Raw genomic sequence first — 27,839 nt, forward strand, 5'->3', positions numbered from 1 at the left:
ATTAAAATGTTCTTGTAGATTGTTTTATATTTCTGAATACAATTATTTTGATTTAAAAAAAAAATAATTCAGTCTCATGTAAAAACTCCAAAGTCTCATCTAAGTAAAGTCAAAATAATTTTTCTATTCCATTTTTCACAAATTCTCAGAATACCTGCAGAACTCCAACAAAACTCACCTTTCTATTCCTCCCATTGCGAAGCGAATAACACGAGCGAGTGCTCATAATATATACATATGTACATCACGTCACAGTTCACCTAGGTACTCGCCTAGGCATTCGCGTCATATTTTGTAATTTTAAATTGAATTATTAGTACGAATGCTAACCATAGGATATATTGAAATCTCGGGAATAATATTGTACGTCGCAGTGGAAAACTGGCTTTATCACTACTCTTTTTTAATGAAAAGTAAAATGTTCTTTGGTAGATTAAAGATTAAAATTGTATTGTGGCCTGAGGAAAGCCTTTCCTAATTAAGTGAGGAGACTATTGTGATAAATTCAGTGCTTAAACCTGTTTTTATTTCTAGCAACCCATACTAATATAAGTTTTTTTTTAAAAGGACTGGTGTTCTTATAGATTAATTTTGGAATTACAAAAATAAATATATAAGTGAAAATATAATGTTTTCAAATCGCGGAGATACGGCAAATGGTGACTTCTAGCGGATAATGCGTGTATTTTTTGTTAAACCTGTATGTATTTATGGTTAAATTGGAATAGGTTTAGCCGATATCGTCAAAGCATTCTATACGTTGCCCAGGGGAATTAATAGACGGGGGGGGGGGGGGAATTATTGTGTTGGTCTTCTACAACATCGCGTGCCTAATATACCTGCCTGGTTTTATCAATAAAATTTTGAACCGTGCAGTAAAATAAACCAAATTTGAATCTATAAGCCATAGACAAATTATGAACCATATTTCACAAAAAAAATCTACTCAAACCAGTTTTTTATTATTTATATTTCTCATTATATATTATATGTATTTTTATAAACAAATAAATAAGTAAACTTTATAAAATAAATATAACTACTTAATATTTTCATGCTAACACAATTCTCTCTTTCTTTATTAAAAAAAATTGTACCTTGTGCAAAGCCTAATACATGCGAGGCGTAGTTTAATATAATCTTGTACAATGACATTTTGAAAGAGTTTGTAAGAGCCTACTTATTTTGATTGTGTACGTCAATCAAGTTAATCTGTGCAGTGTCGTATTGGAGCAGCTCGATATTTAATTTAACGTTTTTGCGCATGCGTAATATTTTAGGAACTTGCATTGGACCGATTAATTTGGTAGGATAGAAAGATCAGGTCATATATACAAGAATAATTATGTATCGTATTACTTTTCCAGTACCTGACTTCAGTATTTTTCTAAATTCATAAAAATTATACGTTCTATCGTTCTAATAAAGAACACTTTTACATAAAATTGACCCAGATAAACAGTTTATATGAAGACGTTATATTTTTCAAATAGACTTCAATATTACAGAGTTTTTGGGGCCATTCAGTCAATTAATTAATTATTACTTACAAAATATATATTATTGATAAGAACGCGATATTTTATCTCGAAAACTTAAACAAAGTTCCTGTGAGGTTAATCTCAAATATTTTAATTATCGTTAAAAAAAAGACAAAGAAGAAAGAAGACAAAAGCTAAATAAACAACAATCGAGACCTTGAATAATCTATGATATTCATTATGATAATGCGAAAAAATGGTTTTGAACGACGACGAAACTTTTATCAGAACTTTGGAAGTAGAGTTCGTATAAATAGTTAAGTTGAATTGTGTTTTATATAATAAGTTATATAATTAAATATATGTTAATCAAGAATTGTTAGTTTTGTACAATATATTTGATCTAATGGCTTAAATCTAAAGTTTGTTTATCTTTGTTCTTCCTTCGATTGAAATAGGCTACAGTAATTAACACTTTTGTTACCCACATAATATTATATTGACAAATATTTGTTTACTCACCTTTCTCTTAGATATCTACTAAATATAATTCATATAGAATATATATAGAAGACAAGCCTTTGAAGGGCCATTTTCTCTTTTGTCCACCCTAGAAGTTCATTACCATGATATTTTTTTTAGAACAGACTTCGTAATATAGATACATTAAGTTTTATTTTAAGTCCAGCGAAGAAACAGGTTTGCAAGTTTGCTATAGTTTCCAATAACCAGTTCACCAATTAATTTTTCATGTATCCTGTTAATTTTATTAAAAATCATACGTCTCGAAGAAAAATGTCTGGACGCAATTATTTGTCTTAATATTTGGTGTACATAAAATGTGGATGAAGAGATTACCAAATGTCAAAGTTTTTTTTTTATATATAAAAGGTTATAAAATGTAAATGTACCATCTAAGACAGATTCATGCATAGTAGAATCATGCAGAAATATATTTTCATCCAGTTTTGTGTTTATCATTTGTTTATGGTTTTCAAAGAGCCATCTAAACAAATTTCGAATCAAATATACTTTAGACAAAAAATAATAAGGAACATTATATTACTACTAAAATCTTATCACTTTTTATATTTCCTGAATGTTTAAATTTAAATGTGGCTTTAGTAAATAAGTACTATGTATTTGCATATTAAATTTTTCTAAGGTAATACAGGTCTCAACTTTTAAGAAATTATTATTCGGATTTTTCGGATTCTATGGATAATTTGACTTGAGGGCCGACTTTAGTCTTCGAGGTGGTGGACTGTAGTCTGGGTCAGGTACAGGAGGCGCTGGAGGCCAAGCGTCACGTCGCCATTGTGGTTCATTTGTAGGTGTTGTAGGTGGCTTCACAGGTATAGGTCGTTTCGGTTCCTCAAGGTATGAAAACGGACGTGATCCTAGACCTGGCCCTGGACTATTTTGACCGTGCAGCCATGTGTCGGGCCGTTTATTGTTCCTGAGTAGAAAAAATATATTTAGTGCCACATCAATTTGTACTAATGTAAATATCTGAACACATGTAATTAAATAAAATGTTGACGTGATTGAATAATAAACCACTACCTAACGGTGGGTGGGTAAAAAGTGGGTCTAACAGTCTAATTTCGCCAGAAAACAAAAATGCCATATAGAGCCTTGTGTGTACTAAGAAAGGATTTTTCAAAATTCATCTCCTAAGCGGGTTAAATGGGGGATCAGAGTTTGCCTGGAAATTCTAAAATTAACGAAGTAAATGTTAGAAATATGGAAATCAGTATTTATACTTATCTTATTGAGTCAAATACTAGAAAATAATAAAGAGATGAAATTTTAAATAAACATTCATATTTTTTTTGTGTTTTTAATTAAGTACTTCTATGAAATGACATGTGATGTTAAATAATAATTAAATAGAGTAAAATCTTTGTTAGATAAAAGGATAAAATTTTGGCGATACCACATAATAATAAACTTACTTTGATAATGCTTTGTTTATGAAATTAAATTGAAATATACAGAATTTAGGTAACAAATAAATTTTATATGTTAATAATAATTGGTATTTTTTTTTGCATATTACTGATTAATAAGTAATTATATAATTTATGACAAAGCGAAACAAATAAAAAATAGACACTATTTACCTGTAATCAGACAAGGGGTTTTCTTTTATAGGAGCTCTAGGAGGTTCGTCGTCATTGAAGGCTGGATTTACTTGAGGCCTAGTAAAACGCAGAAATTTACATTAATTGCTTATACTTACGTGCAATATATTATTGTTATTTTTTAATTACCATATAACACGTAATAAATAATGTCTTCAAGTGTATACATTTGACACCAAATAACGCCTACATTAGCGTATCTCATAGTATCTAGGATATAGGAAATATTTTAGAGCACATCTCTTTTTGCCGTTATTTATAAATTCTCACAGTCCAAGACAAGGCAGCAATGCATCAAGACTGGCATGACGATCAAAAGGCAATATGCACATGACCAAAGGCTTTAACTGCATTAGAAATACATTAAATATAACGCATACTATTGTACATATGAGACGAACACACACATATAGACATTTAATATGAAATATTCTTAGTTTACGTTGTTACTACTAATCAAAGTTAAAAGTCAATGATACTCTTTTGGATTTTTATTGTAATAATGAAAAAAACGCTCACCCTCTTGGATAACCCATGAACATATCGTTGCGATGCAAATTCCATGGATCTTCTACTCTTTTCGGATTACTAAAAAACCAAAAATAATTTAATAAAAGAGAAGATCTAAAATTATATTCCTAACAATTATAATGAAAATTTATTTCTACTAATTTTTGTCGTGACTTACTTTGTATTCTCTTGGTTTAAAGGATTCGCTCTCATTGGAACATGATGGGGTTCTTCCTCAAGGGGTTGGTTCAACGAAGAACTACAGATTAAAAAAATAATTAATCTTAATACAAAGTGCTTTACGTAATTAGTATTAGTAACATTAATAGATCACCAAAACCTGTATATTTTTTTTTAAGTTTCAATACCCACTATTCAGTGGGTATTGAAACTTAAAAAAAAATAAAACTTAAATATTCATTTAGTTAGGAATATTGTTATTTACCTTCATTTCTCATAGTAATTGTTTTTTACACTTCTTCTCTTCATCGATTTAATTTAAATTTGGTGTAAAGGTAGTTTGATTTTCAGATAAGATGTCCTTAGGTACTTATCGCTACTTTTTTAAGTTCAACCCGTAAAGAAGGTAAAATCGTGGTGACGGTTTGTGTGCGGTTTGTATTTATAAAACTTTACCTATAGTAAAGTTTTATAAATTTCGCGCGGATCAAGGCGCAAGTTCAAATATTAGGTATATATATATATATATATATTTTAAAGAATTATATCAGTTAAACCATATAATAAGAATATTATTATTTTTATTACCAAATGCTGAACCAAATTCATTGCTAAGCGCAACACTTGAGAAAAGCTGGACCATTTTGGCAATTCTTTATTTTATAACGTTACGGACATTATAACATAAGTTCACGCGGGTCAGCTATTTCTTTAAGAAATAAGGTACATACCCCCTCATAAATACGTCATGGCGTCGAGCATTCCAAGGATCTTCATATCTTTTGTCTGAGCTGTAACAATCAAAACGTACAAAGTTCATCATTTCACAAAAAAAAATAAAATTTTAGTAATATGAAATATTAGAGTTCACTATGTACTCACTCAAATGCGTTCAACACTCCCAATTTGTGGATTGGATGCTAAAACAAAGTTAGATAAATTATTTTGATAAAATTTAAATTGTGATTATTTTAAACTCCTTAGTGTGTATAAGTAATTCAATTGAATACCTCATTTTCTTGTATTTTTTGTTGAAAGTCGACTATGTAAGATACCAGTAGAATGAGAAGAACGATGCTCATTGCATAACCAACGAATCCCTTGAGCGCTATGGTCATCAATAGAAAAGCTCCTAGCCGAATCATGTCTAATTGATAGTTCATCAACAAGCCGGGCGAATTTTTGCTCTGTAAGAAAAAACGAATCGAAATATTTCCTCGTCGATATGTAAATGGGATTGAACTTTATAATATATCTGTATGTGATTAAAATATATTAAACATACCAAGAGATCTGTTACAGTTTGGTAGTCCATTCCAAAATGCACGCCTAGGGTTAGATCAACCACTAAAGATGCTAAGCAGGCACCGACGTAAACATAGGTTATGATATCCAAATTCGGAGCGGGACCATCTTCCTTAATTACAACTAAATAAGAATTAAATATTACTTTAAACTTAATATTTTTCAGAAATAGCTGCTCATCAAAAACGGGATGTGACTAAATAATTAATAATAGAGCCGAGATGGCCCAGTGGTTAGAACGCGTGCATCATAACCGATGATTTCGGGTTCAAACCCAGGCAGGCACCACTGAAATTTCATGTGCTTAATTTGTGTTTATAATTCATCTCGTGCTCGGCGGTGAAGGAAAACATCGTGAGGAAACCTGCATGTGTCTAATTTCAACGAAATTCTGCCACATGTGTATTCCACCGACCCGCATTGGAGCAGCGTGGTGGAAAATGCTCCAAACCTTCTCCTCATAGGGAGAGGAGACCTTTATCCCAGCAGTGGGACATTTACGGGCTGCTAATGCTAATTAATAATAAAAATAAAAAAGTACCTGATATTAGTGCAATGGATGCGACAAGATTAATGACGGCGAACACTAAGATTAGAACTGTTAGTATGAAGACTGAGTGAACCTTTGTAAGGTCCTCTAAATGTAAAGGAGCACAGGTTTCATCTGAAAATGTAAATGTATATTTATAACTAATAAATTATTACTGGATACGCTTAACGTTAAGTGTAAACACATACGTATATTATATATAAGATACGCGTAGGAAAACTGATGTAAGGCAACTTGATTAGGTACAAACCTATTGTAAATTCTTAATTATTTCCACGCCTTTTTAAGGTACCAACTATTAGGGGCCCCGAGATGATCCATTGCAATTCAATTGTATATAATATATATTTTAATTCCCGAAGTGATATATTTATTTACATAAGTTTATTTATACTGGGGAAATTTTTAATTGCGAATGCATGAAATGGGGACGAGATTGTTAGCAGCAAAAAAAATAGCAAGTTCCTGAGACGATCAGGATAGGATATGTAATTTTCCTTGTTGAATTAAGGTTTCAATTAATGGGCAAATAAAGCCTTGATTGATATTATAGGTATAACATTATTTCAAACGCCGACATATAACAGTGCAACGCAGATATAATCCTGCAAAAAATCTAGCTGTTTAATTAAAACCAGCTAAAACAGCTAATTTTACTTATAAATTATTTACACTCGGTTTAAACCGTGGTATCCGTTTGCTCAAGAATAATATCCTCGAATTGTATTAGAATTTCTCTTTGTGTTTGAGTTTTGGTTTCGTCAATTTTTTCAAATTTTTGTTAATTTTTGTGTACGTCGTCTTTTACAAATGTAATAAAAATAGTAAATTAGACTATATATGTAATAAAAGTATGAAAAGTATGAGTTAAAGCACAACAGGTGCTAAGTCAAAGTAAACGATCAATATTTGCTTGATTGGTAATCAAAAACGTAAACAATGACAATTCCTATGATCGAGACGTGGTCCATTGCATTATTAGGGAATTTGTCTGTAATTAAAATACTCACCTTGAACATAAAGTTTGGCAATTGTTACCAAGAAAAAATCAGCGCCAGTAGAATTTGCCAAGTCACCAACATCGCAATCGTAACGGAATATCAGAGCTAGTACACATAGCACTATATTCGTTAATGATAGAATCTGCAAAACAATGTAATTCAGACAGTTATTATTTAAATAAAAAAAAAATACATATAATATTGTAAAACCAATGCACAATTCCCCCTATATCATACAATATATCATAACATTTCAATCGGATTTTAATCGAATTAAATAAACTCGCTTAGCTCACTAAATTTCGCATCGCATAAAATTGTTTTTAAGTCAATATCAAAAACAAAGTTTTCAAGAAATTCAAGTTTTCAGGACAAGTGATTTGTGATAGATTATACAATCTCCTAAGCAGATATGAACGCAAGAGTCTATCAGCAGACCCGCGTGTTTCGCCTCAAGACGTTGAAGCGATAGGAACACTGGAAGGCTCTAGCCACGTTGGCCGCGAGGAAAGGTATATTTCTATACTAGCGACCGGCTCCGGCTTCGCGCGAATAATGCAATACTGATAATAAATATACAACAGAATGTCTTTATATACAAAGTTCATAGCTTTTTGTCATTAGACAATACAAACCGCTACGTCTCTGCGTTTTAAATCTGTAATATCATCGAAAATATTAATTTAAATTACATGCTGTAAAGGGCCATATTAATCTACATATATTAAATGCACGATGTATTTAAGGTACTTATTGGATAAAGATTAATGCTGTATTGCTTAAAGTTGCTTCGAAAATAAGCCATTATTTCTCGTAAAAAGTAAAGGACAAAACGGTTATTGTGGGTTAACTCTTAGAGATAGACTTATACCATCGAGCACTTTTTTGTAGACTTTTTTAAGGTGTACAATAGTGTAGTACATTATTTTGATCTATCTTGTAGACTTCAGCCAAAGTTTGCAATGTAAGCGCCAAAATGTGTTTATTGACGACATCACATTAGAAACTTCTAAAATTATCAGTGTTTCTCTACTATATTGTGCATGTATTATACATATAAACCATCCTCTTGATTCACTTTAGCTATTAAAAAAACCACATCAAAATCCGTTGTGTAATTTTAAAGATCTTGTCTTTTTATATGTATAAGAGTTTGTTTGTTTTATACCTGTACTATGTAATAATTTATTAATTGTTAATTAATTACTCTATTAATTAAAATGTAGCTTTTGCGCTGCATTTTATTTTATTCTTAGAATCACGAAACACAAACAATATCAATAAAAAATCCTAATATCAATCGTATATAATAAATAAAATATATTTTGTATGTTTTTATGAAATATTCAATATTGTAATAATATATTATATATAATGTAATATTATTTTGAAATAAACTTTAAAGATAACTAAGTAACATAAATTATGACTAATCATACCCTATAAAGATTTTATAAATATGACAATAGCATAACAAATGTAGCGTAGTTTTAAATAGGACCAATAACATCGCTAAAATGTGACGAAGTATGCATATCAATTCATAGAAGATAATAAATCGATTAGAGGCGATAAGCTGACAAAGTGGATGACGCTATTGCTCTAAGTGTGAAGTACTTTAAAACAAAACAAAAGTGGGAATTTGTTAAATGTTGAATGTTTGACTAAAATAACGAATAAGGCTCGAGGAAGATTTTATTAACAATGAGTTTGACTAAAACGTTGCTATCAATTGAGAAAAGTTATATTATAATTCAAACAATCACATTTTAAATAAAATTATAATCTATGGTCGCAAGTAAAATACTAATCACAAATTCCTTAAAATGATAATAATTAGCGGAAGTAAAAAAGGTGACGTATCTTTTTTTGGCGTACTAATAAAAACGAAATTAATTTATTTAACATTCAACATTATTACTAGTCGTTACGCATAAATAGTACAAAACATTTAATAACTTTTAATATTAATATGATTTAAGTAATGCATTATTGTTACAATAACCAAACCTTTGTAATAAAAAAAATATAGGTACATAATTTAGACAGCTTGCTAAATCTTATTGGAAAATATTACTTTCGCAAACAAGTTATTGTATGAATACAACTGGAAAAACTAATAAAGTTCGCAATGCATTATATTAAGAAAATCGTTTTATTCAAATATTTTAGGTAGGAAGAGAAACAAGGTACTTGCTCTTAGCTCTATAAAAATATTTACGCTGCATCATTTATACAATTATTCATATAAAAATTAAAACTGGTTACGTATTGAGAAAAATACTTACAGTAGAAAGTCCCGCTGAAACGCAAGCTGTTACAATTATTTCCGGTGGAGTGTTTAACTTATTTTTATTCATGTTCACTTTTAGTAGCTACACGTATTAAACAACACGTCATACCGGTCTACTGGTCGATCATGAAGGGACTATATCACTTTTAATCGCAAAACGATAATTATTATCGGTATTAATAAACAATATTATCTTTACAAGCGTATCGATTACTTAGAATAGTTTTACATAAATTAGGAAACCCTTGAAACTGATGAACTCTGATATGTATCCATAAGCCAGTTGTTACGATTTTTAAATTTACACAATTTTAAATCCAACCTACTCGTTCGTATAATGGTTAAGAAAAATATTAAGTATAAGATGCTTTTCCATGTACGATTGCTGTAACACCTGTAGCTTTTATTCTAGACTGAGAGCCTCATGACTATCTATGTAAAAAAAAGCTTGACCCTTTGCTCAATGAAAGAAGACAAAATAACAAAAACAGTTTCACTTTAATAGTATGATTAGGAATCGAGCGATAAACCAATATAATATCCGATGGGTGAGATTTAATGACTCGAAGTTATTTAAATGGGAAATAAACTTTAGTTTAGTTGAGAAGATCAGTTTCCAACTCAATATTTTTTATTTTTTAGTTAGTTTGTTGTAGCCTTAGAATTTTGTGGTTTCATAAGATATAACAATACAACATAAACATAAATCTTTGAGATAATGTTGGTAACTTTTAAACGTTAAAGTTTAATTAAACGAGGTTTTGTATGTATCATTATGATGACATATACAAAGTAACGCATGTTCTTCCATCTCAAATAATTAGCTTTAGAAAAATAAATATATATACGCACAAGAAAAATAGTTCCAAAATTTAACAATGCAATTTATACTATATACTATGGCTAAAAAATGTTTCACAGATAAGAGCATTTAATGAACGATATACATTATCAACTTAAGTGATAGGCATCGTATTAATACTGACTTTACTGTGACATCATTCTAATATATTAGATGGTGACGTTCTCCATCTCATGGCACCCTATCCAACTGTTCCAGTTCAACAGTGTGTGCGCAAATTTGGATTTGCGCACACACTGTGCTCTATATATTCCCGTTCTTTCTTCACGCGGGCACCAAAATCGCGCTGCGAACAACATTGCCGTTGCCCACCACTGGTAAACGCAAATGAGGTTGGCTTGATGGTTTTCTACACGTTACACTCCTTCCTTATTCCACATTCCGATTTAATATTTTTTCAAATAACAAAATAGTGCACAGTCTCAGAGCAACAGCTAAAACGTAAACTAATATTTCAGCTATAATAAGACCACATGTACGAAAGGCTCAAAAGGTCAAAAGGCTTTGAAAAATTGCGAGTAAAGAGGAATACTGTTTTTCATTCTCGCTTAGTAAGCATATTACAACAAATGTTATATGCTACTCAAACTAGACTTAAAAGCTGTAGTTCAGTATATATAATATAGAACCTTTTTCTAATTTTATAATTTGACATTACATATTAATGTCAGAGTGAAGTAAAAATTATATAAACACATGTATAAAACTACATAAAGACATCTAAATTTTCGTTATCTTACTAAAATGGTTATTAATTTAGAGATGACAAAATAATATTCTAAATAATAGTAATTTCTGCAAAATGTTATGACAAAGCCAGAAGTATTATTATCTGGCCTCCTTGCCCTTGCATGGCTGTGGCGTATCGGCAGTACTTTATACTCCAGCTACTCAATATCTGAAGCTATAACTCCATCATGTTTTGGAACTGGCGTAAAAACTTTTATTGCTGCCTTGCAGATAATCACAGAAATTGTTTTGGATTTAATGCCTTTGTCTGAATTTCCACGAATTAGTCTAGTCCACACGATTATAAGTATACCTTCTCAAGCATATACACTTTATTTTGCTAATAAGTACATCGGACCGACGCTGGATAGTCGAAGGGTAACTATCTTCGTTTACTTAATATCGCTATTGTGCTTCATAGAAACTGTGTACAAATTAAACATCGATTGGAATAGAATCGAATAAAATGTGAGATTTACAATGTTTTTTTATTTATAAATTATAGGAATGTTCAAACAAAAATAGCCGGTTATTAAATTTTATTACAAAATTAATGAATATTAATCTTATAAATTTACTTGTGACAATTTATCATACCAATATTTTAATTATAAATTAAAGAGTTACAAAACAATATACAAAGTAATAAATTCAAGACTATTGTTCTCATACACTCTTTTTTACTTAATAGAAGATTAAACATTGCACATGCACGTTCTAAATCTTAATTAAAAATAAAAATAATACGCCCTAATGTCGAACAACGTGGAGCAACGTAGAATTTATATTTTATTACATAACATAGCTACTATATGAATAATTTTTACAAAAAAAGCATTATTATTACAAAGCATCTTGATCTCTTTCCACAACAATCAATGAATTAACTAAAACATTGGATGTCTATTTTTTATATCAATAATAATCAAAAACAATTTTATAAAAGTAATAAAATGCAATTAATTATTTCTAAAATTAGGTTATCGTACTCTAATCGAATTTCCCTTATCAGAAAATTTGTAGAGAACCACGTTTCTCGTTGGGAATTAGTTAACGATTATTAGATATATATTTTTTTAATCAAATCAAAATTTTGTAATACCTTTTCTAACTCTTGAATAGATTGGCTAATATCCTGCCTAAATTATAAATAGCATGCATTATATCCTACTGCAAAAGTAATAATTTAATTCTTACATATGACAATATTTTTGAACTAAATTATCTTACTATTTTAAGATTTTATTTTAAATTGTCATTAAAATTACACCAGATAGTGTAATTTCCGCGATGACTTAGTATTATAGATTATAGTCGTAATTCGCATGATCTGTACAATACTTAAGTTCATCAAGAACATAGTATCAAGATATAAAGTAATTGAGAACCAATTAAATTTTAACTTTTACTTTAGTTTTAGCGTTTAATAGGAAATTTGATCTATAGTATTCAGCCAAAACTTTCAAGTACATTGAAAAACCAATAATTAAAATACACATATATGAAAGAGCAAACATTACGGAACTCATAAAAAATATTATAAATTATTTAAATACGTCTAAAGCCTTTGGTCTATTAAAACGTTCCACTTTTCCTTTTTTCAGTATAAAACATCCGTCTCCGTCAGTGAACCTGTAATAATTTATTATAATTAGTCGTTAGTTATAAAATAATATAATTAAATGATTAGCACATTATTCTATTTTACAGCAGCTATTTTTAATTTGTCTGAATAAATGATAATTCTTGTTATTTACAATAGTATAATTTTGTGTAATACCGCATTCAATTGAAATCGCGTCCGTTTTGAGAATTATGATCAACGAGCTTCTAGAGTACTATAAGAGTCTTAACATTTATATAATAAGCCGCTAATTAATGCCAAATTAAAAAGTAAAATTGGAATGAGGAATGTTTAAATTAGAGATAGTTTTGATTTCAAAATTTGAAAAAGCTGCTACGCTAAACGTAGCGTTTTTTTTTCAAATTAAAGAAGACTAAATCGCTTTGTCACATGTTTCAAACATTTGCTACCCAAATGCAATTGAACCGTCTAAGAAATTCAGAACTGTTACTTGTACTTGGCTGACATGCTACCGCGTGTCTAGATCATACGAAGACAAATAGCATGGACACATCCCCAATCAAAGAAAGTCCTCTGGAATCTACGCCTTCTGATTGCATATGCATGTAATATTGCGTAAAATCATATCATAAAAAAAGTTGCCTTGAAACTTAAATTGTGATCATGCCAAGTAATCAAAACACACAGGCACTAAAAAAGTTATACAAATGGAAAATAAGATACACCAAAGGCACTGACAAACAAGCTACTTGAACTGTGATGATGTCGTTCATTATAGCACCTAAGCACAGCTTTATATTTTTTTCGCTCAAAGTACTTGCAGAATTGTTGCTACATGGGAAATGGGATTCGACCGAGTGCCTAAGTTTTAAAAATCAATAGTACCCTCTTCTTAATTGCCGGACAGCACGAGATAGGTTTTGCAAGATACCATCCCGTCCCGATAATCAGTAGCCCAAGCCATAGGTCTCTACAGACACTTGTCAGTTTAAATGGATGTACATGTAACTAGGTTGACAAGTTTCATAGAATTCATAAATAAATGACAATGAAGTGCAAAGCATCTAATTAAATTAGTGCCAAGATGTAACGAAGTCGGATACGCAAAACATTACAACAAAGCCAGTTTGGATTTGTTTAGCAAAATCGACATATACTGATAACGAATAGAATGTCGGCATTAGTACTAACATAAAGCGCATTGTATTTAGAGTGAAAATATATAATATAAACCTAATGCTATATACTAAGTAATTTAATTAACATTATCTCACATAATAATAACGTTATCTTGAAATTAAAATTTATTTCAGATGTATGTATGAATGTATATCTTTAGATCGATAAACCAGAACAATTGCTAACAGAAAAATCATAATTACACTTACGATCTAAATAAAGAAAACGGACTAACTCTTTTTGTTTTGTGACATAAAATAATTCCTCTTCTGCGTCAAAGAGCTCAAACTAGATGCTGCGCGATGGACCGCTGGAAACCAGTAAAATAATAAATTAGGAGACAATCAAAGAATTAATATCAATATCAAATCAAACCAAAATTTTATCAATATAATTAGAAAACATAAATATTTTCTTTTTAATTGTTGAGGTTGGATTTGATAAAATTTTACTTGTGAGACTGATCATAACAGAAATTGCAATTACAAGCTTTTCTGAAAGAAGATATCGCAGTATAGTCGGGAAGTGGAACTGGTGGTAAATCCTCATCTGGGGGTAGCTGGTCTCGCATGCGATGTGCGGAAGCTGGGATGTAAGCCCAAGGCAGTTGTCCCTGAAGCTCGGCAGCAGTGCCGCGTCTTCTGTTTAATCCAATGACAATTTTTTTTCATACAAATTAATATAGTCCGAAAGTATATATAAGCACTATTGTATAAAGACCTTATATGTAATCTTTGGGTCCTAAAGTCCACTTATCATTAAAAAATCCAATTATCTGTAAAAAATAATATAAAACGTGATTTGTTTAATTTTAACAGATAATTAGATTTTTTACACACGTGCAGTTTTTTTTGAAAAAATAAATGTATAAAATCAGCAAGACACATTTAAATCATCAATACAAATCTCACTCGCGATTGAAAACAGGCGTAGCGGGCTGGTTGGTTACATTCAATTGAGGCAAAGATTGTGTAGTTCGAGGAGGCGAGTTTTGGCCAATCATATTTATTACTGCACAGTCCAGGCGCATTTGCTGCTCGGCTATCATATTTTCTAAACGCTGTGGCAATGATAGTAGATTATCGGGAAAATTCACAGTACGTTTTTTATCATCTTCCTCGTGGTGTATTCGCGGCGATCTGTTGTTAAGGAAAATGTAGTCATTAGTATACATTTTATCCCAAAAGTAGTCAACCAAGCCGAAAGCAAAGATATATTTTATATAATTAAAAAAAAAACATTTACTACTACGCTACGCTACCGCTACGAGTGTTATCGTTATTTTTTTAGGTAAGATTTCATACTAAATTGTGCATGTCGGTTTATAAGTAAAAGATTATTTATAAATTGAAATGAAATGAGATTAATGTTGCTATTTGACATCTTTAGTTTTCTCCAGTTTATCGCTCCACGGTTCCATGGTGAACTCAAGGTTCACTACCACTGTTGTAGCACGCAAAATAAAACGTAGGGGTTGACTGACGGCAGGATCCTTCCATAAGGCAGTCATCGCATATTTTTAGTACCATGAGGGCTGAGATGCCATGCAGAAGAATAAGACTTGCAGAAATCAACCGGCTGCCGAGACGGGACGGCAATATGCGCAAGCAAATCATAATCTTACAAAAATGAAAAGGATTCCGCTGGTAACGTCAGTGGACACTCGAACCGGGGCTCAATATAGCCCCAGCTGATAATAGGAAGAATGCATAAAAAATGTATGTGCTACAAAGAATGATCCTTATTTTATGATATAATATTGATTGACATTAAGCCTCTCCTAAAGTTACGTAGTAAAGTAGCTACGACTTACTTCAAACGATATAATACCTTTCACTTATATGTACCTCTATCTTATATCATACGTTGTACATAATTACTGTATACTTACTTATCTGGAGAAATATCCAAAGAATTAGTTAAGGAAACTCGTCTCGGAGGAGGAGAACTTTTATAGAAGAGCAATTTTTTCATTTTTCGAAATGCCTGACTGAAGTCAGCACGTGGTATTTTTGCGTAGTCGTTACGGATATTGGACCCTACGTGTTCCTTCGTACTACTCAAATCTGTTGAAACTTCAGTTATATCTGAGAGTGCGTGTCTTGGTTCTCGTTGCATCGTTTCTGTTACAATCGGTTCAGATAAAGAACTTATTTCTACCGTATCTTGAACTGGTACATTTACTGAAGCCACAGGAGAGCTTTGTACTTCTGCATCTTGAGTAGCAACGGGTATTGTAGGTTCTGGTACCACAGGAAGCATAGAAGTTGGTGCTTCAACCTATTATGTGAATATGATTGTGAAGTTGTATTAGATTTTCAATACCAAATAATTTTCAGAATATTCACAGTATTTAAAATTTACTGTAAAATTTATGTACTCAATCTTAATTATATAAAACAAAATTCTTGTTAACGTCAAATTATTTCTTGGTGGAAAAATAAATAAAAATAACTCACAGCAGCGATATCTGTTTTGACGGCTTGGGATTTATTTACTGCCACTAAAATAATAAGGAGAAGATTGATGAAAAAAAAGACACCGAAGCGCGAGTAGAGTAAGACCATGATCCATGCCGTGAGGGATGTATCCAGCTGAACATTGCCTGTGCCGTTGGCGCTCCCATCCACGTAGTCCATAATATCTGCGAGTGTCTGTAAGATTGGTAATATTTTACCTTTCCTTTTATATTAAAAAAGCACCTAAAAATATTACCATAATCAAATTGACACCTTACTTTACTTCATGGTCGAGTTTTGTGCAAGCCCTTTTGGGTAGGTATTACCCACTCATCAGATATTCTACAGCCAAAAAGAAATACGCATTATTTTAATGGCTGAGTGAGCTAGTGTAACTATAGTCTTAGCTTCCAAGGTTAGTGGCATAATTGGCGATGTAAGGAATGGCTTAAATTTATTACAGCACTAATGTCTATGGATGGCGGCGACCAGTTACCACCAGGTGACCCTTATTTCCCAGCAAAAAGATACCATGAAAATGTGACACTTACCTTTGTATAAAACGAGTCATTGGCAAATATAACAGTTGCGACGACATCTAGAGCGCATATACAAACTGACACCATGATCCAAGGCCATCGTATTGGCTTCGAGTAATCATTCTTTAATCCACCAGCTAAAAACAGAATAAAGCTGCGCTCATTTGTATCTGGCTCTATCTTTTGTAATGAATTACTCAATGGCGCCAATCAAATATAATACAACAGTATTTATAACAAAGCATACCATCACAATTAAATTTAACAAAACTAGGTATGTTGTTAGAGTTTTGATTCGTATAGCATCAAAAGATTTAATAAGTTTGAGTAATTTTATTTATTGTGCATTCACAGACAACAAACTTACTCATAATGATCGCACTGGTAAGAAGCCAAAGAACGCCTAAGCCCAAACTAACACAATTTATAATAAATGTTCGAGTTACAGTTAGTGGCTCTCTAGTCATTAATATAAATGCTTGGTCAGCTATGCCGTCTATAGCATTTCCTATGTTGATGCGAATGCCACATTGACTCGGATCTGCAAAAGAATTATGTATTGTATTATTTATATGTCCCTGGATCTACATTGAAAAAATGCGTTACATTTTATACCTTGACCAAAAATGTCAAGGCTTTTAGGGACTAATGAATTTGTTAGTTTTTCGAATTAATCGTTACTTTTATTTTGTATTTCACTTACTATGGTAATACAATATTCTAATGTAAATTAAGATCGGTAGCTCTCGTAGAAAATCTACCAAGCAGTAATACTGCGCGACCGACACGGAACTGAAGATCACTTGAACCACCGCTTGAATCTGAAATGCAAATGAAAATAATAAAATTTAGATCTGAAAGTAATTGTGTCAAAAAAATACTAATATCAATTTTAAAATATGCTACTCTGAATCGATGCCATTAATACTTTTAATAATTTCAATATTGTTATCGTCTGCGAAGAATAATAGTTGTACAATTAATATAAATACATATATCTATTAAATTAAATGGAAAACATTTAATCAATGATTACTTGCATATCGCTCACTCATAGCTCGAAAATGTGACTTCGCAGTGGCCGAAAGATTAGATAAAAGAAAACATCATTTAACAAGTATAGAAGAATGTTTGAGAAGTGAGGAGACTGTTTGTATTATAAATATATTTATTTGTATTTCTTGACATTGTTAAACATCTCATAAAAAATAAAATAAATGAAGCTCCACAGAAATAGGTAGAAGTTTTTGCGTTCGACTTCCGACGGCAAAAAGGCACAATATTCAAATATATTCTTTATTATAAGTTTAAAAATAGGTCAGTAACTACTACGTCTGGTTATTTAGAAATAAATATGTATATTATATCATGTTTTGGGTCAATTCAATTATTTTATTTTTATTATATTACTAGCTGTGCCCGCGACTTCATGCGCGTTGTTTGAATTTAAGTTATTTGGATATTGTAGCGTGATTTTATTTTTATTCTATATATAATTCTAAAATAAAAGTAGCCTAAGTTACTACATCCGCTATCTGCCAGTGAAAGTCCCGTCGAAATCGGTTCAGCCGTTCCAGAGATTAGCCGGAACAAACAGACAGACAGACAGACAAAAATTGTAAAAAAATGATATTTTGGTATATATACCGTGTATACATATGCATTTAGAAAAATGGGTTATTTTAATATTACAAGCAGACACTCCATTTTTATTATATGTATAGATTTCAAGCTAAATGGTATAGGTTTAAATACATTTGGCCGCTTTTACTTTCTGTAATGGGAGGTAATTTATTATATTAAGTATTATGAACTAATGTACGTAAGATAAGTACTTAAATGATCTATTTAGATGAATATAAATATTTTATGTAAATATATATATATAAGGTATATATTATCTATAACGAATTAAAAAATAATATTGCGAATAAGAAAATTATGTAATGAGTAGGGTATATAATGTAAGTTCTTTGTATATATTTTTGGGTTATTAGAAAATAATGCACGAGACCATTTCGTGTATGAATAGCAAACGTGGCTTAATATATAGAACACCTAGTTGAGTTCCACGTGCATCGGCTTTTAATCTCGGCCGTGAAGTAAAACGTTGTAATTTTGCCAGATAAAAAATATATCAATTATGTATTCATTATACGAGTATATCCGGTAACCAACCGGCAGAATGAGCTCCACAGGGGCATTTCTCCGCTAGTGGTATATTATTATGACTGTATATGTAAAATTAAAAAATAAAATTTAGTCTTGTATTTAGCTAAATATAAATACGAACTTTGTTTATTTGGGCGCTAAGATGATTCAGGCGTTACGAATGTGACTGTTGAGCCGAGCCTGACCCACTGACATCGGCGATCAACGCGATTGATATGTTATTTTAAAAATCATTTAGTAGCTGACTTGTTTATATTATACTAAATTAAAATAAACATATATTTTTTAAAGATACCTATAACAAACCCCTTTTCCCTTTTACCTCTTTTTGCTTATCTACACACATATACACTACAACTGAAACATCGGTGTCTGTCCGTACATGAAAAATACTTAATTTAAATAAGGAGATTGCTAGATGACTTAAATATTAAACTCTAAGTAAGATTTTGTAATTAATTCTTTAAAAAGGTTTCAGCTTTATATTAGTAATAGTTATTAGTTGAATTATGCGTTATCTTGTTATCATTTATGAAATATTGTACTGTGTTTACAATAGAACTTTGATTTCTATTAGAACCTATTCATTTTTAAAGTCAAATATTCTTCATATGATATTATATTTATACAAAACAATAATCGGGAGTCGATATTACATTTATTAACACCCTGTTCGGGATAAGACGACTATCTAAACGCGGCCGCAACAACCCGTTATCAACATCAGAACTGATAACGCACACTCTCGCCGCGTCCGTCTTACGTCTTGTGTTCCAGTTTTCTGGTACTCGTACATAATACGCTTTTATCTAACGTTCATGTCGATGCACGATTTACGTCACGGTTATCACTTATTACAACAAAGGTTTTAGTTGATAAAATACTTTTTTAGTTTTATAATTCCAAAATATTACCTATTATGACTAGCATTATACGTTAATACGAAAACGATACGAACTGATATACACTATTTCTGCTGTTATTCCTTATATCATTTAAATAATTAATTATCTACACGGCAATTATTCATAGGGTGACGACTGACTAAAATATAAAATATTTTAACAATTAATGTTATTCATATAATAATATATTTTTGACAAGCGCATTAAAGGAACATTTCAATTGTTAACTAAGTATCTGGGTAGGTGTACATGTTATAAGCCTACACACAAATATATATTTTCACTCACAATAAATATAGACTAATTGACTAATAAACGAATCTACATAATAATATAAAAAGCTACGCTTTGCAGATTCTGACCTGCTTTAAAATACTTATTTAAATTTTTAATTTAGACTATTGATGTGGCCATGTCCAAATATCAAGTTCCTATTTAAGTTCATTCTTGCCACCATTCCACGCGGTCAGGATTTGTACAGTAACTATATTTAATTCATATTTGTATATATTTAAAGACTTAATGTTAATAATGTTTATGTTAATAAACGTACAAAATATATTAAGTACTATTAAATATTACTATTTTATGTTAATAAATACAGATTTCACAAATCATATCACAAAGGTCTTTTTTTTAATTTTATTATCTTTATTTTTAAATCAAGATTACGCATACGACAAGAATTCGCAAAGCAATACATTGCAGATCGCACACGTAATGAGTAAGTACACAAATAAATACAATCGCCAATCACTTAAAATAATTTTCATAACTTAACTTTAGGTATTTTAGTCAATGACGATTATGTGATGCCGTTGTCTGTCAAACGATATCGCGATATTGAGATATAAAATATGTAAGTATTCTCAATATTAATACTCAAAACCCATTTATATTTTACACCTTATAGAAAGCAAACAATTTATTTTGAGATACAAATTTTACTTCGTTTAGGCGTTTACGTGAATACCTTTTAAATCAATAAATACACAACAAAGGTATGTAATAAATAAGATGCTTCGATTTTTTATTTAAAAGGTGTAAGTACATGTATGTATTATGTATGTTACAAGGTATATTTTGAAAACAAATATTCTAATTAATTTATATTGTTCATTACACACCATCATACCAAATTTGCTAAAAGGGTCAATATGTCTATGTATACATACATAATAAAAAGCTTATTTTTTAAGAACACAATCAATACACATTTATCCTTCCGAAACTATACGTCACATACTTGAGAAAAATACAAGGCATATGTATTTCCAGTATCAAAATATATTTAGCAACCAACTAAGAATAAAATAGCATGCTACATCTAAATCTTATTCATTAACAACAACCGCTGTGCGAATTAGTTCTAATCTACTAATGAAAAAAGAAACCCATATCAAGACAACAAACAGTATATATCACTAAGAATAATCCGTGTATATTTGATTAGCTTAATACTTCTTAATTTAATATTATTTGTACAAAAAAGTTATGTTATCTCAATCAAACTACCAAATTATATTAATATAAAAAGTAATTTAGCTTACCAGGGTTGTGACACCAGCAAAAATCATTACTTTCATTCCCATACTGTTTTTTTTTTAGATTTCAGAGTGAAGGATCACAACAATCAAGCTTTAAAGTTGTTCATAAAATATATGATTTTTAAACAAATATATATTGACACAGATATAACAACGGTTCGATCCGGGATCTTCAGAGCTACGGCCAGCATCGCACGGCGCGGACACAATCTTTCATTTCTCAGGCGATAAGACTTACAATCGCAACTAGATCAGATATACCTAAATAGTAATAATAAAAAAATATTTTTTGAATGACTGTGTGTGTTACATTATACGGGAGTTGTCATCTTCAGAAGAGGTTGATTAATAGTCTACACAATAATGTAAATAATAATGCTTCTTATTTTAGTTTAAATACACACACACGTATACCTATACACGATTTTAAATCATAAAAATCCGCTAAACAGCGTTTATAGCTAAGTAATCCTGTGAGTTCGTGCTTGATATTTCTGAAATAATATGCACCTGTTACTATTGTTTTATTTCAATTTATTTTATATCAATTAAATAAGTAGTATTTGTAAAGTTAGTACAAGTTTCTCTACACTTACGAAATAGTTACTATTTTATACGAATTACTAAATTGTGTATTAGTAATACGTGATTATTATGATTATTTTTGGTAAAATAATTTAGGTGTAAAATGGTGAGAAATTGGTTATTCTACTAATTCCAGATAATGCAGCATAACAGTCTAGGTTTACCTTGCTATTGTAAATACACTGAAGTCACTGTTTCAGACAAGTAGAACTTGCTCATATCCTTTCAATGACTAGAAAAGAACTGATTATCTTCAAACAGTTGAACAGGTTTTCTTTTATGATAGGTAAGAACACTCAGAGTCATCCCATCTCTCAAACAAATGAAATCAGATTAAGTCCATCCATTTAGGAACTATGATGGCACAGTTACGTACATAGGTTAAATTTGTAACATCCTTCTTTATGCGCCGAGAGGTAAAATGTTAAATAAGTATTGCACCAAAAACGAAGATTAACCAAGAACATGGAGTTTGATTTCGATAGTTTACATTCAGAAAAAACAAATAGAAATTCATATAATTGTTGTACTGTGATTTTTTTTTAAATTTTGAATGCTTGAATAAATTCTTCAGTAATAAAAAATATCATTTTGTTTATTTAATTAAAACTTGAAACGTTCACTTTGTATGTACATGAGATGTCTAATTATTTTTAATTAACATAATCCTACACAGACGCTAAGAAACCTCTGAACGTATATAAAGCAAAAATATATTTCTCGTATAACAGATTTCTGTAGTACATCTTCATATGTACATTGGTAACTCATACTTTGTACATAAAGCGATCATGATGGTTCTTCGTGTAAGTTATATAAAAAACTTTTAAATTTTTGAATATACTAAATAATGTAAATATTAACTAATTTAATTTTGCAACAATAAAATCTATTCCAACGAGTAAAACTTATATAAAATTTATGTGTTGATAAAACTACATCATTATTTTTTTAGGTGTATTTGATTGTATTGTCGTGTTTGACTGTTGTTCTTTGTACTGAACACAAGGATTTTCAAACGAATATAACATCACCTAAAGATATGTAAGTATTTTACGTATATTCTTCTTTAAATATTATCAAATAGTTAAGCAACATACTTTATTAATAATAATTATGCAGGTACGTCGTGCGTGCAACAGTGTACCAAGTTGGAATACTTACGAACCAGACTAATGAAACTTCTGATTCAAATACGTAAGTTTAAATCTGTCAGGGCCAAGATGACAAAGCAGTTAGAGCGCATGAATCTTAACTGAATATTGCGGATTCAAACCCAGCAAGCATCACAGATATATCATGTGTTTAGTTTGTGTTTATAAATATAATAATAGTATTTGGTGGTAATGGAAAACATCGGAGAGAAAGCTGCAGACATCTCATGACAAACTGCTACATGTGTATCCACATTCAAGCTACGAGGTACAATACGCTTCAAACATTTGCCTCAAAGGGAGCGTAGGCGTTAGCCCAGTATTGAAAAATTTACAAGCAGCTACAAAATAAAATTATGGAAACTGTGACATCTTATGTTATTATAATATTTGAATGAACAAGTGTTGTAATATTTTAGTGGTCATCAGGAGGCGATCACGTTTTATCATAAAAATGGATCTAATATAGATTTGAATGCGATTCACGACCCTTTACTAACAAATGTAACGGCAGAGAAAATGGTTGGTGTTGCACCTATTATCAATAATACTGTACCGTGGGCAGCACTCAGACAATTGGTTTCAGGTAAAAAACTACAATAATTAATTAATTATAATTTATCATCGAAACGTTATTAGTTAAATACACCTGTAGTTGTAATAAATATATATTTTTAAAAGTTCAGTAATTAATAAACTTTAACTTTCTTATGATATTCTTTTAAGGAAAATCTAACCCTCCTATTAATGAACATACAAATGTTGAAAAAATGAAAAGGGACGTTTCGGAAAGGCCAGTTGAAATTATAAAGGGCGCAGCTGTCATCCCCTCCGAGGCGGGCGTGCAATCTATCGCATTGCCTCCCCTTGTAACCCTCAATAAAAACCTATCTAAAATACCAGTTCCAATTCCGAATATGTCAGTTGTAAGTTATGCTAAAGTGAACACCGTATTTCATTCTACCTAATCCGATAGGAATATTGATTGTGAAGTACCAAAACGTAAGCAAAATATAATAATATATGTATGTATGGCACATGATGGTAGATAGATGCTTATTACACATATAAAAATATTTAAACATTTGATGTTGTTTCTTTTAATAAAACAACGTAATATGTTATCATCGAATCAGTCTGACAATATTTTAGTGTGTAGGAAAATTAAATATTCATACTAATATTTATCAAGTAAATCAGAGCTTGAATAAATATCGAAAACATATTATAAAAGAATTACATATAAAATCGACGAGAACAAAGGCTTTTAAAAGAGAGCCTCAAACCGCATGTACAAAACCAACGCATGCGTGGCCGCGTTAATGATTTGTCGCTTCCAACCAAAAACTCACGTAGACTTGATGCAAAATAACCGTATTGCGCTTGCTTAAACTACACGTTGGGACATGCTTGGTACCAAACTCTAATATTTGAGTGAAATGGTGTTGAAAGTGTCTCCTGGGCCTGCATTAACCCGACGATGAGCTCGCCTAAGCTTAATGAGCGATGCCCGAGCAGTTTGAGCAATGGCAAGAAACATCTTAGCACCGAATCTAAGGAAGACTCGCTCGACAACTCTGTAAGTTCGTATATCAAATACTACATGAGAATTGATAAGTAGGTATTTATTAAAACATTATTATCATATTTTTTTATTATTAATGAACATTAGTTATAGAATAATAAAAAATGTTGTCATTAAATCCCAACAAGTCAATACAAATAAAGGCAATAAGTAAAACGTGAATTTGCTGATTTTTAAAAAAAAATATCATATGTCGATGACCTTTCCAAGGCTGTTGACATGCGTGCTTATAGTTGCGCGCCAAAGCTAGTCTTAAGTAAAGATTTCTCTAGAATACGAAAATGGATCCAGTAATAATAAGATAACGTGTCATTGCTTGTAAGGTTTTTAGATCAATTGTGATATTTTAGATTCGAGAATCGATTAAATCGGAAAGAGCTGGAACAAAATCAGAGGAAGATTGTAGGCGTCGTACTATCATTGTCGAAAAGAAAAATGGAAGCTACGGCTTTACGTTGCAGAGTTACGGCATTCATTACAAAAAGGTTTGTGACTGAAATACACTTCAATATTTTTCCGCTGCGAGCTTAACAGTTGAATTTTAAAGCAAGCAATGCGACACTATTTTTATATTATGTTGGTTATATTCAAAATATTGCTGTGCGTGGCAATTATCATGATAAAGCTAAACATAACCGATACACCGAATACGCCGTAATATACTTTACACTAAATAATAATATGGAAAACATGTTTATTAAATAATCTTCTTTCTTCAGGAACAGGAGATAGAAGTTATAACTTACGTGGACCATGTAGAGCTAGATGGACCGGCGGCTGCAGCAGGAATGCGCGAGGGTGATGTCATTCTTTCTATTAACGGCACAGACGTAGAACGCGCAGATCATACAACCATAGTCACTGCCATCAATGGTTGTGACTCTCGCATGCGAATCGTTGTTATTTTTGAAGATTGTGTACGCAAAGTGGAACTTCATCTGAAATATATTAACATTCAGCGTACTTTACAATCAAAAATGAGAGAACTTGAGCAACTCAGCGTCCGTGAGAGACATGTTTTTGACTCTAATTGGAAAACGCACAGCTTGCCTTCTCAGAAGAAAAAGTCTTCTCCGTCGGACATCATCTCAGATTCCGAAGAAAATAATGTCAATGACAATATTAATAGTGCTTATTGCCGGCCTACTCTATCTAGTGAGAACGTAACTATTGCTAAGCCTCCTCAACCAAACGTGTTCATGTACCAATATTTGGACCCACGATATGGTGCGTGTATTATACAACCAAATTTACATACAGGTGGTTTCGTCATAACCGTAGGTTCGCCAAGAAATAGGCGTGATTGCCACCATTACGTAGTTAAGACATCAAGTGAATGTCATCGTGTTTCTGAAGCTTACAAACCAGCGAATGGAAAACATACGAAGACACACAGAAATAGTCACAGTCACGGCTGTGCACCTTGCATGCCCGCATACAATAATCAGGATGCAAATAGTCTTGAAGCCTACGACCTTGCTAGCCCTTGTTGTGATCCTCACTGCGTACCTAATTCTAGAAAGAAAGTGCGCCGTAAGAAGGAATCTTCTAAAGAGCATAAAAGAAAAGAAAAATATCATCAAGTCGATAAATCTACACAGAAACCCGATGCTTGCCCTCACACTCACTCTAAGAAAGTTTGTAGCTCAGGTCAATGTTCCAATAGGTATCGTTACCTTACTACGGAATCAACACAAACCAGTCAGTGCAGCTTACAGTCATACGCGACGAGCAATAACACCGTACCATGTGATAATTCAGCCTCAAGTTATAGCACTTCACTCAGCAGTGATACTCTCTTCTGGGACAACGACCGTTCTGAAGCAAAATCCTCGCCGAAAATTCAGTACCAGAGCTCTCACCAACATGTTAAACCAAAGTCGTGGGATAATTTAGCAACAAAAGCTATAGGCGGATATGGCTTTGGTTATGGTTATTTAGACACAACAGTCAAACATACGAATAGATCTAAAAGTCATGGTCGCAGCCACAGCGGTCGCAGTGGGCAAACTCATCATGAGTACCAGCACCACAATCAAGAGAAACACACACACAGGCAAAACGGAACGCCCCATCATTACGTTTATGGAAGAAGCCAAAGTCATTGCCCTCCAACTAAGTCTACGGAAAGTTTGATTGTGGTACCTAAATACCAATTAGAAAGCAGTGGATCTGAAAGTAGATTAGCTTGCGACTGTGGTGACTCGGTAGAATATTATCGTCGTATGGGACCTACAAAAAGCCCTGTCGAATCTCACACAAACTATTACTCACAGCGTTTCATTTACCCCGCTCATTCTTACAAAAAAAAAGATCCAAACGTTAGTTCAGAAATAACTAGATTGTAAGAGGTTCATTCACTGGACATTTGCTCAAGTAAAAACCTACAGCTTATTCTGCAATATGAAATAAATTTTCTTGAGTAATTTGTAAGCTTTAGTCAACTTTACTCCAATAAGGTTCACAATTTGTACTAATAGTAATAAAAGTAGTTTAAAGGAATAATAATGCGTCATAGTTTTGGTGATATTAATGTAACGAGCACAAAAAAATGCAATATTTTTTCTCAAAATAAAACTTTACAGCGAAAATTTATACATAGGTATTTATGTCATGAAATTTTTCTCATATTTTGTGATTTATATCGCTGTGTTAAACGGCAGATTCAACGATCGTAGACCCTTTTGACACCATTTTATCAGCTTTATACTCGTTGATATAGTTTTTAATAAAAAATATATATAAATGACTTTTATTTATTTAAACCACAGAACTTCCTTATTACTGTCTTGTTATAATTCTATCGCATCAAAATTTATGGTAAAGTAATAAATCAAGACTAAAGTAGAGAATAAGAAGGACGATTGGAAACAAATGTATAATGTAGTTTCGATTTGTCTACATCAATAACTACTTTTAAAGATAAAAGTGTTCAATCTAAATTAATTTATCATACCTACCAAACACCGAGTAGAATATATATATAGACCAATTCAGTGTCTAAAGACTCACGAGTAAAATAAAAAATTAAAAATAATAATAATAGTATGTAGAAATAAATTAAACAGTAT

The 27,839-nt window shown here is 31.3% G+C and overlaps 4 protein-coding genes across 4 annotated transcripts; 2 read left to right on the plus strand and 2 right to left on the minus strand.

Annotated features, from left to right (window-relative positions):
- Positions 1 to 2,601: 2,601 nt before the first annotated feature.
- On the minus strand, positions 2,602 to 9,593 carry LOC125075811. Its single transcript, XM_047687582.1, has 11 exons — positions 9,463 to 9,593; positions 7,184 to 7,316; positions 6,165 to 6,287; positions 5,604 to 5,746; positions 5,329 to 5,505; positions 5,201 to 5,238; positions 5,050 to 5,109; positions 4,317 to 4,397; positions 4,148 to 4,216; positions 3,608 to 3,685; positions 2,602 to 2,940 (listed from the first exon to the last, which is right to left on the minus strand). Exons 1-11 carry the CDS (start codon positions 9,532 to 9,534, stop codon positions 2,697 to 2,699), a joined length of 1,218 nt encoding a protein of 405 aa, XP_047543538.1. The 5' UTR covers positions 9,535 to 9,593; the 3' UTR covers positions 2,602 to 2,696.
- Positions 9,594 to 12,565: 2,972 nt separating this feature from the next.
- Positions 12,566 to 21,489, minus strand: LOC125076307. The gene is made up of 10 exons (XM_047688404.1): positions 21,448 to 21,489; positions 17,524 to 17,641; positions 17,188 to 17,361; positions 16,833 to 16,957; positions 16,282 to 16,476; positions 15,714 to 16,102; positions 14,734 to 14,961; positions 14,309 to 14,460; positions 14,032 to 14,132; positions 12,566 to 12,690 (listed from the first exon to the last, which is right to left on the minus strand). Exons 1-9 carry the CDS (start codon positions 21,487 to 21,489, stop codon positions 14,053 to 14,055), a joined length of 1,503 nt encoding a protein of 500 aa, XP_047544360.1. The 3' UTR covers positions 12,566 to 12,690; positions 14,032 to 14,052.
- A 1,276-nt stretch (positions 21,490 to 22,765) lies between these two features.
- Positions 22,766 to 24,269, plus strand: LOC125076175. The gene is made up of 5 exons (XM_047688177.1): positions 22,766 to 22,835; positions 22,985 to 23,073; positions 23,152 to 23,226; positions 23,603 to 23,769; positions 23,910 to 24,269. The coding sequence occupies exons 1-5, from the start codon at positions 22,782 to 22,784 to the stop codon at positions 24,149 to 24,151; spliced, it is 627 nt and encodes a 208-aa protein (XP_047544133.1). The 5' UTR covers positions 22,766 to 22,781; the 3' UTR covers positions 24,152 to 24,269.
- A 127-nt stretch (positions 24,270 to 24,396) lies between these two features.
- Positions 24,397 to 27,482, plus strand: LOC125076174. Its single transcript, XM_047688176.1, has 3 exons — positions 24,397 to 24,762; positions 25,119 to 25,253; positions 25,488 to 27,482. Exons 1-3 carry the CDS (start codon positions 24,664 to 24,666, stop codon positions 27,114 to 27,116), a joined length of 1,863 nt encoding a protein of 620 aa, XP_047544132.1. The 5' UTR covers positions 24,397 to 24,663; the 3' UTR covers positions 27,117 to 27,482.
- The last annotated feature ends 357 nt before the right edge of the window (positions 27,483 to 27,839 follow it).

This window comes from Vanessa atalanta, chromosome Z (assembly GCF_905147765.1).
Source record: "Vanessa atalanta chromosome Z, ilVanAtal1.2, whole genome shotgun sequence".
NCBI classification, from domain to species: Eukaryota; Metazoa; Arthropoda; class Insecta; order Lepidoptera; family Nymphalidae; genus Vanessa; species Vanessa atalanta.